The sequence below is a fragment of the Ascaphus truei genome, chromosome 3 (assembly GCF_040206685.1).
Source record: "Ascaphus truei isolate aAscTru1 chromosome 3, aAscTru1.hap1, whole genome shotgun sequence".
Classification (NCBI taxonomy): Eukaryota; Metazoa; Chordata; class Amphibia; order Anura; family Ascaphidae; genus Ascaphus; species Ascaphus truei.
The window spans coordinates 222144092-222155506 of record NC_134485.1 but is presented as its reverse complement, the minus strand read 5'-3'; the positions used below and the strand labels follow the sequence as shown (position 1 = coordinate 222155506).

The 11415-nt window shown below is 40.1% G+C and overlaps 1 protein-coding gene across 1 annotated transcript; it reads left to right on the top strand.

The window, feature by feature from the left end:
• The first annotated feature begins 336 nt into the window (after positions 1–336).
• On the top strand, positions 337–5014 carry LOC142490701 (uncharacterized). Its single transcript, XM_075593119.1, has 5 exons — positions 337–341; positions 1125–1456; positions 1808–2113; positions 3505–3582; positions 3946–5014. Exons 1-5 carry the CDS (start codon positions 337–339, stop codon positions 4968–4970), a joined length of 1746 nt encoding a protein of 581 aa, XP_075449234.1. The 3' UTR covers positions 4971–5014.
• Positions 5015–11415: the final 6401 nt, after the last annotated feature.

The window sequence follows — 11415 nt, the reverse complement described above, 5'->3', positions numbered from 1 at the left end:
CCTAATCATTATCATTTAACAGATCAGCCGCCCATCAGCCAGGCATGAACCCAGGCTGGGAAGGCAAACGCAACGGGGCTTGTCAGAGGTGAGGAGCGGCGCATTCCAGGTATCTGCCAGGTACATACTGGGTATTTGCTCGAATAAAGTGTGTCGGTGCAGTATAAGCATATAGGTGTCACAGAGGAGTGCTACTGAGCATGGCAATATATATATGTAAAACCAGAGACAGAACATGAAACACAGACAGAGCTCAGTGCACATCCAGTGAAACCTATACACGGTACAGTGCCTAAATATATATGTATAGCTATCTATTAAATAACATGGGGCCTCATGCAGTAAGCGACGATTATGTGAAATCGGCAAGCTTATCGATTAGTCATGTTATTGGCGTTTTTCCCTCTCCGTATGCAGTAAGTGCCGAATACATTCAAAATCAACCAGAAAACAAATCCGCCCACTCTCACGATGATGAGCCGATCACACACAGGTGTATCGGCGTGCGTGGCGGGGTGCTGTTAGGTTGCACAATCACAAATCTTGCTGAATCAGGCGAAACAAGCATGTTTTTGATTGCGCGCCATATTTAAAGGCAACGTGTACTGCTAATCATTCTCTGTGTTGTTGGGAGTGAGAGAGAGAGAGAGACGCACAGAGCTGGACGATTGAAGATTTGCATATTGACTGAGAGACTTGTTGTGTATTGGGTGAGCTTTGTCCTTTGTTGTTTTGTTTACATCTTTGTCTTGTTTTATATGTGGAAGTGGGTCGTGTGATTGCCTGTACATTTCTTGTCTGTTTTTTGTGAGTGCTGGAAGTATGCCCGCAAAGCGTGGGAAGAGTGATGCTGGTGGGAGTGGGAGTGCTACTCGTGGGAGTACGCGTCGGAGTGAACGTTCTGTTCAGGGGAGTGATGTTGCTGGTGCACCGAGTGGTGTTGCTGGGAGTGGGAGTGCTGGTGCTGCGAGTGGTGTTGCTGGGAGTGGGAGTGCTGTTGTTGGGAGTGGGAGTGCTGTTGTTGGGAGTGGGAGTGCTGTTGCTGTGAGTGGGAGTGCTGGTGCTGGGAGTGGGAGTGCTGTTGCTGTGAGTGGGAGTGCTGGTGCTGGGAGTGCTGGTGCTAGGAGTGTGAGTGCTGGTGCTAGGAGTGTGAGTGCTGGTGCTAGGAGTGTGAGTGCTGGTGCTAGGAGTGGGAGTGCTGGTGCTGGGAGTGCTGCTGGTGGCGCAGTTGCTGATGGGGTGTCTGGTGGTGGCGTGCTTGCTGGTGGCCAGCTTTTGGAGGCTCTTCCATTGGAAGAAGGAGAGTCCAGTCAGCACCAGCCAAGCTCTGACCCTAAACCTGCTCGGAAAAAACGTGTGGAGAAGCCACGTAATCCTCGCTTCAATGACCAGGAAAATAGGGCTCTTGTCACTGGCATTCTGGAGCACTATGACAGTCTCTATGGACATTTAGTAGGTAAGTGTAACTTTACATTTATTATTCAAATACATGTGATCCTAGGTCATCTGAGTTTTGTTCATATGCAAATATGGGTACACAATATCTTTCTATGTTCATTAGTGTGGAAACACAGCTTTTTATCATGCCTTACAAGGACAAATAAACACAGGCGGTCAATTTGCCAGAACTGCATACAATATGAATGCAACCTTGCTTACATGTATAGGTTTAGTAGTGAATGCTCATGTGCTGCACATATTACACATAAAACAGCATGTTTGATATCTCTTGGAACAGCTAGCAGTGTAGGAAACTGGTGCTTATATTATTATTAATTTACCTCATATCTTTTATATGTTTTTCAAGGGCGGACAAGTGCAGCAAGCAAAAAAGAAATGTGGGACACAATAGTCATTGGTGTCAATGCCTGTGGGAATAGTGTCAGGGACAAGTATCATTGTCGGAAAAGATTTGATGATATTAGGTCCAAATTGAAAAAGAAAATACAAGACCAACGCGTGCATGCTACTGGCACTGGAGGTGGGCCCACACCACAACGTCTCATATTGACTCCATTGGAGGAGCTGCTTCGGCCAAAATTACTTACCGTCGTCGTGGAAGGCTTGGCTGGTGACCGTGACATTGGAATTTATCCGTCACAATTTCCAGCAGGTGATAAATATTACTGTACTAGGCGTGTCGTTGCTTACAGTTATTTTGCATAGTTACACTGCTTTTTATACTGTCTTCACAATATAAGCATACCTGCATCTATATATGTATATGTCTGATTCTGTATATATATATCTCAAAATAGACATATATGTAGTAGTCCTACTAAAAGCAGTAACTAATATAGCACGTGCCATTGCGTGCTCATTTACATGTGAATTCCCAAAATGCATAGCTGCAGTGGAAGCAATTGATGGTGGGCGAAGATGGGGAACAACAGGGTAGTACACATGTGTAACACATGTTCATGAGAAATTATTAGTAGCTACAGGTACAGAACAGAAATATGTATCATATTATTGTGTATTTTATTGATTTTACTCCGACAAACATGACATTACTGCCTATTTTAAGCATGCATCAAAGAAATTGCATGTAACGGCCTACAAACATCACTGGCACTAACACATCTATAGTTGCTTATGAAAAGGTCCATTTTTGCTTTATGTCATATACAGACAGCATAATGAGGCACACGTATCATATGTTATGTCATTGTTTTCATAACTTAAACACTGCAGATGACTACTTAGCTCATCTACCATTGTGTTAAAGCAGCTGCAATTAATATCTCATCACAGCATACACTTCAACAGAGGGGGTGGGGTTCAGCACACACACTAATTACAGCCTCATTTCACGGTCAACTTAGTTCACACCATTTGCACCTGTTTCAAGTCATTGAAAGGTGTGGCTGATTAGGCTTTTTGGGGAAGGGAATACCTTTCTTACAACCTGAATAGCACAACTGAAGTTAATCACACTCATTTGAAAGCTTAACTCTAGCTACTAAATGCCCCAACAACTCATTACTTATCAAAGCGTACGTCACACATTAGTTCACTCATATCTATAGTTGAACTACTATGAAAGACACATTATCACACACTGCATGTGTTGTCTTGTTGAGTCACAGCCACATTCAGGTGTGCCACATCTTCGATTAATGTACCACACATATCCTCTACCAAAAACAACACTTTTTGCAATATGACCACCTTCATGATAACCATTGTGAATGGTCATCTCATGATAGTTATGTACATTATGATACTGATATCACTACACAACATATGATTTTTATGTACTCATTTAATCTATTTATCCTCACGCATTACTGCAGAAACATAGTATGTTGTATGTTAGGGAACTCAAAAATTCTAAGTACACAGGCATGTACAGTGTTATTACAACTATTTATGTTCACTTTCACACACATTTTCGGTTAAGGAACTGATGTTGTTAGTTAATCATAAATACAGAACATACAATAAGTGTTTGTTCAATATTTACACATGTAAATGTAAAACTTATGTTATTGTTATATATAGTTGCCCCTGGAGGACATGTGTCACCTGAGATGGAACAAGTGTCTTCACCTGGGTCAGCCAGCTCAACACTACTAGAAGGTGAGTGTATCATTTGCTGCCCATATAATATGTGCTCTTCTATATGTTATGTTGTCATGTGCATTATTTGTTTTGCACATCTTCTTTAAATAGGATTACTTAGTGTCAGTGAAAATTAAGTGTAAGGCAACATGTATTGTGTTAGTGATGTTAATTATCATGTAGGACTTCTGAGTTTAGAGCAACTTTTCATTCATTCATATTTCATACTGAGTCCAAACATTATTCGTAAGTCAAGGTAGTTTTTAATGAGGTTATAAAACGTATGCTAACATGTTAGGTGTTACTTAGGACACAGTACAATTACATAGTAACACAGCATACATTAACATGCCATTTAATAATGTGTACATTTCTTTTTAGAACATCATGGTGATGAGGATGATGAGTATGATGAGGATGACGCCACAGAAGAGACTGAAATACAATCATGTGACCATGAAGAGGTGCCAATAGAAACTGTTGTACCGCCAAATCGTCCATCAACTTCCACATACGATGCAATTGTAGCTTCAGAGGGAAAAATAGTGGACGCAGAAAATCGTCGCCATTCAGACATGATGACAGTGCTGGAAAGGATGATTGGACTGCAGGAAGAAACAGTATCACAATTGGCACATCTCCACAGAGTCTTCATTGAAGTGCCTAAACAGTTGCAAAAAATCAACACCTCATTCGAAGCATTAGTTGTTCAGCAAACACAAGCTAATTACTGGAGAATGACTAATGTACCACAATTCAACACCTCCCAGCCAGGATCTGTTCATGCAGGTCAGTTTTCACCACATTCATCTGATATTCATTCACCAGGCCCAAATGTTACCGGTCAAGTAGCAGACATTGCTGTGCAGGTTCCTGATGACATCCTACCGCTGCCATCTGTACAAATTCAGCAGCAGACACCTACAAAGGAGGCGACAAAAACAAAACAAGACACACATGAAACAGACCAACCATCACTTGTGCAGTGTCTACCAACTTGCTCACATGTGTCACTGGGCACAAGCCCTGTCCGTGAACAGTCACTACCCAAAAGCCCTGTAGGTGAGTCGCTGCCCAAAAGCCCTGTAGGTGAATCGCTGCCCAAAAGCCCTGTAGGTGAATCGCTGCCCAAAAGCCCTGTAGGTGAATCACTGCCCAAAAGCCCTGTAGGTGAATCACTGCCCAAAAGCCCTGTAGGTGAGTCACTGGCCACAAGCCCTGTAGGTGAGTCACTGGCCACAAGCCCCGTAGGTGAACAGTCACTGGCCACAAGCCCTGCCCGTGAAGTGCCAGAGGCCACTCAAAGTGGCTCTGTTGTGCCTAAAGTTGGTGGCAAAAGAAAAAGGAAAATTCAAGAGACAACAAGCAGGCCTGTTACTCGCTCGCAAAAGGAACAAAAAAAATAAATGTTATAATTCAGAAAATATGTCTTTGGCCTTGTTTTGTTGACTTCAGATTATCTAATTACTATTGTATGTATGCTGAAGACTGTGTTGTTTCCAAACTTTCAACTATGTTCTTGTACACGTGAAGTTTTGGAAATGTTAACACTCATAATTAATTGTGTTATAAATATTTATGTTGTAATCGTCTGTTCAGTAATGGTCCACCAGGAGCCAGTTGCTAAGTTTAGAGAAGCTGCCATTGACTTTGCAGCAAAACATTGCATTTGGGTGTGTTAATTGATGTAAGAATTGCATATGCATATTAGTCACATGCAATTATTAAAACACCTAAGTGCAAACATCTTTCTTGTACGTGTACAGCAGGATTATGTGTAAATTATTACTTGCCTTGCTTGGCCATTGTAATTTTGTCCTTTAATCAGTTGTGTGTTCGTTTCTATAACATCTCAGAATGTATAATAATATATATACACACACACACACACACACACACTGAGTGAGTGTGAGTGTGTGAGTGTATATATATATATATATATATATATATATATATATATATATATATATATATATATATATATATATATATAGTACTATATAAACTGGTATACACAAACTAATACACTTCATGCTTCCTTGTGAAAACACTATTTTAATAATACAGGCCTAATGTTTGAGAAATATCCTAAGTATGAGACTCTAACAGTATTGTGCTTAAACAAATGTTTATTACTTAATTCAATCATGTTTCTCACCATTTAAATAGGTTTCATACAAGGTATACTTAATGCCATCAATGTTGTGTGTACTCCTGCAATATAAAAAAAAATAAAATATTATATATAAATATATATATATTTTTATAAGAGATATATTTATATATATATATATATATATATATATATATATATATATATATATATATATACACACACGTATTTAAACTCATGCAGACAGGGAGTTAACCAGACTTTCACATACACACAGAAATGTAAGCGGGGAAAAAACATTTCTTTTTGCAGGTGTGTTTTTACTGATATGCCTGGCTAAGAAATATTTTCACACACTGGTCTTTGTTAGTTTTCAAAAAAACACTATGTGAACGCATTCACAGTCTAGGGATGTTTTTCACAAACGAGATAAAAGAAGGAGAAATGTTTCTCCCACAGTCCCATATCACGAACCACAACTGTTAACCCAATTAGACAAACAAATCCAATTGGCGTTTGAAATAAGGAGTCAAAGTAGTTAGTTTTGTTGACCTTGACAAGGAAAAACAGGAGTTTGTTAGCCATTCAGCACATTCATTTTGATGAGCAAATAACACAGACCTGCACACAGCTTTTGTGCTACTCAGACATGGCTGATGAATTCGTTAACAATATTAATCCCCTTTTAGGGTATAAGTACATGATCTGTGAAGCCATCTTGAACAGTCGCGGACAGAAAGCAAGCACACGCCAAATCGATGATTTCATTCGAGCAAAATATCCTTATTACCAAGACCGTAAGCATGCACGGAATTTTAATTCCTCAATAAGATTCACTTTATCAAGTAATGACTTTTTTGAACGTGACCAGGATAAGCTACAACACACCTATGGTTTCTGGAAGATTGCCCCGGAAAAACAATTTCTCCTGAAAGACGGCACTTATATTGTCGTGAAAGGCATATTTATTCCTAATGGCAATAGCAATGTATCCGCTACTACTGATCCGTTTGAATCGATACGTGCTGCAATATCTGCAGCCTCCATTCCTGAAACCCACATTGTACAAGAACAAAAGTACTATGATTATGTACCAAGCCTTTCAGCTGAAATTGCATTGGAATGGGAACCGGAAGAAATGAACCTACCTCCCGACCAATTATTTGAAGAAAGCAGTGGCGATTCCTATGAGCGCATCCTGGAGGAGATATGTGCCATACTGGATTCAGCGGTTGGGTTAAGCGTGGATGAAAATGGCTTGCATTTCTGGAGCGACCAGTTGCAGCCAGGCGAAGAGTTAATTCTAGAAGAATGGTAAATATAACAATCGTTATGCGTTGACTCTGCGTTTAAATTTTTTTTTTTTTTGTAACCACCATTTTCACTTTCAATGCGTGGATACAGCGTAACATTGCAGACTGCATAACATGTAGCTATCACAAACAAATTGTTTCCTAATACAATATAGTAGGACCTGAAAGAGTAGTACACATTGCTGACGGAATAAATATACGTACTTTCCTATCCCTTTAAACATATTAGCAACATTTTACCATTACTCTAACACATACCTGTTTTGTTATCATGCAACATCTACAACATTGAAAACCGGGTCCACCACGTATGACGTGGGACCCTTGTCATGGGCCAAGGCGTCCTTAAAAAGGATTAGTGATGTAAGTCCCGCCCCCAAGCGACGTGCGCGCCTCAAAGCCTATTGGCTGTCATGTTTTGTTATAGTAACGGTAACTGCAGTGTGTGATGCGTGCGGCTCAGTGTTTGTAGGCGTACCCTGGGCGTTAGCCGAATGTTAATTGAGTGGGAGGAGTGTTAGCGTGCGTTTCACGCTGGCTTAACATGACGTCACACGTATTGCATTTGCGCATTGTGTTATCGGCCGTGCTTTCTGTTCAAACACGTCTGTTTAAAAAGAATACAGATGTACTCGTTTAGAACGAATGTAGTTTCGTCTTCATTGTATTTGAAATAAAGATGTTATGTTTACTGGTATTTTCAACATGTATTGAACGCACAACGTACGCTTTGTTTTGCGCATGCGCTAACAGTTAGTGGAGCCAAGCGTGAAGTGCGTGCGCACACAAAGATGTGCGCGCACATCTTTCAGTATACAGGCAACGTTCACTTCTTATACATAGTTATGCCTGCTACAAATTTAAAGAAACATTACATACTGATGAACAGTTTTACTTCTAACATATAAGTGACTGACGTGTGTATCTACACAATCATATAGAGCTGCGTAACGCGTTGTCACGGATGCATATCTAGTAAGGTGCCATCTTTGACCATCATGTGTTTGCTGTATTTCAGAGATGTCGGGGAAGATACAATCGGATCAATGTATGATTTCAGAAGAGTCTACCTTTATATGAGATGATTGTGAGGAGGAGCCACCGACTACTATACTACATATGGAACTAATTTTATATTGCTTGCAGCGCTTATTAACAAACAATTAAAAATGTGATACCCTTATGCCTATATTGCATAAGCACTTAATTAACATAATGATGTTGCAAAAGAGTGCCTCATGAATTTTTATTGAGTGTTCTTTAATGACTACTAACATTTTATGACATGGTGTGTTTTATATATAACAACCATTCCCACTCTGCTAACACATTTGTGTATTATAATATGTAATGGAACGTATGACTGTCGAAACTATGTAACAATAATAATAATAATATGAGCATGTTCATGTATAGGGCTGCTAGTTGTATGCAGCGATTTACAGACACATGTTTCAGCCTGAGGTCCCTGGCCCGTGGAACGTACAAATGTTTTTTTGCCGCATGAGGCACAGGGAGATAAAGTGACTTGGCCAAGGTCACAAGGAGCCCACACCGGGAATTGAACCAGACTCCCCTGCTTCAAACTATCAGTGCCAGTGTGTGTCTTTACTCACTGAGCCACTCCTTCTCCCAATGTAAAGGACACTTACAACCAAGTAGCCATTTATTTTTAAAATCTCTTGTTACATGGGTATGTAGATAAAATGGTTTGGGACTGTAGCAAATAATGTTACTGCCCAGATGTTATGGTCCCCTCCAATGCATGATGTTCTGAATATGACATCACCATCATGTTATGAAGTACGTTTCTGTGTATATTTCATTAACCTAACTAACTATAGTTTACTGTGTTTATTAATCGTTTAGAAATACATAGTATAGTCAATATGATGATATAAGCTACCATAATAAAGCTGGTGTTATCATTTGTCGGTGTTATACATGGATCCTACACCAATTGATAGAGACACAAACAGTTGTCTTAAAAAGTGTGTCTATGCTAGTGATGAATGTGCTCCCGTAAGTAAACAAATAAGTACAGTTATCCCCTTTTCTCCAACCACCTCTATATTACATTAATGGAAATTATAAGGAAACATACATAAAATGTGATGAAATGTGAGTAATCATTTTGTAATACAATGCACATGAAAGCTCAAGAGTAGCTAAATGCATATACATGATACAGAAAGTACATATATGTAACATTTGTGTTTAAACCAATATGTTGGGTTTTTAGTTCCAATAATTATAGGAAGATTGAGGTAGCCACATCTTATGAGAGATGTCAGCAAATATACATACCATGATCAGTCATACTGGAGATATACCTATAATGCAAAGGAACAATATATAAATTGCAAACATTGACATGCCATCTTCAGTACCGTAAACAACACAGCAAAGTGTGTATTTGGTGTTAAATGTACAACACCATGTATATTTCATGACATTCAAAATGTAAATCTGCCTGGTGTACACATCATATGGATGTACATGTTACACTGCACCAATAACATTGTATGTAAGCATACTAGAAGCATGAATGATTATGGGCATAATATGTGTTTTGTCTTAGCATAAGGAATAACACAATGCTAAAATATTATTGCTTTGTTACCCAAGTTGTATTCACATACACACAACTAAAGTACAATTGAAGAGGGATTATATAACCTGTGCAACAATAACATACCGGTGCCACATCCCTTTGTGCACACAGCAGAGAAAAGAAAGGTGTGCAACCCATATTCATCTGTGTCCTAACAGAAGGTTATATAAAGAAACATTATTGTTAATATAACATAATTAAACTATAAAAGTAGTACTAGGAACATATGAGTTTGTACTTACAAGAAAAAAATGAATTGATGAGATTCTGTCGTGTCTGGCCACCACTGGCTGTTTGTTCATTTTCAGCAGCTACATGGGTGGGATGCTCGTCTACCAAAGCCTCAGCTAGGTCTGACTGTACATTGTGCCTGAGTGCAACATTGTGCAAAATGCAACAGGCAAGGATAATATCAGACACTTTATGAGGCTTGTATAGAAGAGCCCCACCAGTTCTGTCCAGACACCTAAACCTGGTCTTGAGTAGGCCAAATGTCCTCTCTATAACAGATCTTGTAGATATATGGGCTGCATTGTACCTGTCCTCTGCTTCAGTTTGAGGGTTTAGCACCGGAGTCAAGAGCCACGGCCTAATTCCGTATCCTGAGTCACCTATAATGAATGGAGCACACATAAGCTGACATTAGTGATCAAATTGTACAATGCCAACATTCCTAAATCAACATGTGTTTTGTGTTAGAACATGTAAATATGTACTCACCCAGCAGCCAACCAGGTTCAAAATGTCCCTCTTCGAACGCATGGAAGACTGAAGAGTTCCTCAGGATAGAGGAATCGTGACTGGAACCAGGGAACTTGGGTACCACATGCATTATCCTCATCGTGGCATCACATACCACCTGTACATTGAGTGAATGGTAGTGCTTCCGATTGCGGTACACATGCTCACTCTGACTAGGTGCAATCAAAGCAACATGTGTGCAATCGATTGCACCCAGCACAGATGGTATCCCTGCTATATTATAAAAGCCAGTCCTGACTTCCAGCCACTCTGTTGCCTCTGTAGGAAAATGAATATAATTCCTAGCGCGTCTATTGAGTGCATAGAGAAACTGGGTCAAGGCCCGCGAGAATGTAGATTGCGAGACCCCGCCCACTATGCCCACAGTTGTCTGGTATGACGCGGAAGCAAGATAATGTAATGAGCACAGCATTTTAACAAGCCCAGGGACTGCACGACCTCTGGCTGTGAAAAAATCTAAATCCCCCCTTATCTCCTCATAAAGAGCTAAGATTGCTGCTGAACTCAAACGATAGCGACTTACAATCTCCTCCTCACTCATCCCATCTAACAGGGTTCTCTCCCTGTACAGACGCGGACGAGGCACAAGTTGTCTCCTCTGTCTTCTCCTCTGATCTCCTGTCCCTCTACCTGTCCCTCGGCCTGTCCCTCTCCCTGTCCCTGTCGTATCCGCGTCACTGTCACTGTCCCTCGGTGTGTCCCTACCTTGCCCTATATCATTCTCTTGATCATCAAGCATGTCATAGAAAAGAATGTTCCTGCGTCTCCTAAACATTCGCAACATTTTGAAATGAGTAGCTGTGAATGAGCAGGTAATGTGCGTCCTTTAAATAGGTATGTGATGATGTCAGGTGACATAGTAAAATGCAAGGTGTTACATTAACATAATAAAGTACTTCTGTGGCAAGCTGTGTGCACTTGTTGTTCTAAGTATTTGTTGTGTGTATTCTGCAGGGAATGATGATATTTGGCAATGATGTGACGTGAAGCTTTGTACAAAGATTGCTTGCAAATAAATAGTTGCATGTGCAATGCATGTAACACTTGTG

Coding starts and splice junctions, on each gene's coding strand:
- LOC142490701 (XM_075593119.1), top strand. Junction 1,457..1,807: donor TCTCTATGGACATTTAGTAG/GTAAGTGTAACT, acceptor ATGTTTTTCAAG/GGCGGACAAGTGCAGCAAGC. Junction 2,114..3,504: donor TCCGTCACAATTTCCAGCAG/GTGATAAATATT, acceptor TGTTATATATAG/TTGCCCCTGGAGGACATGTG.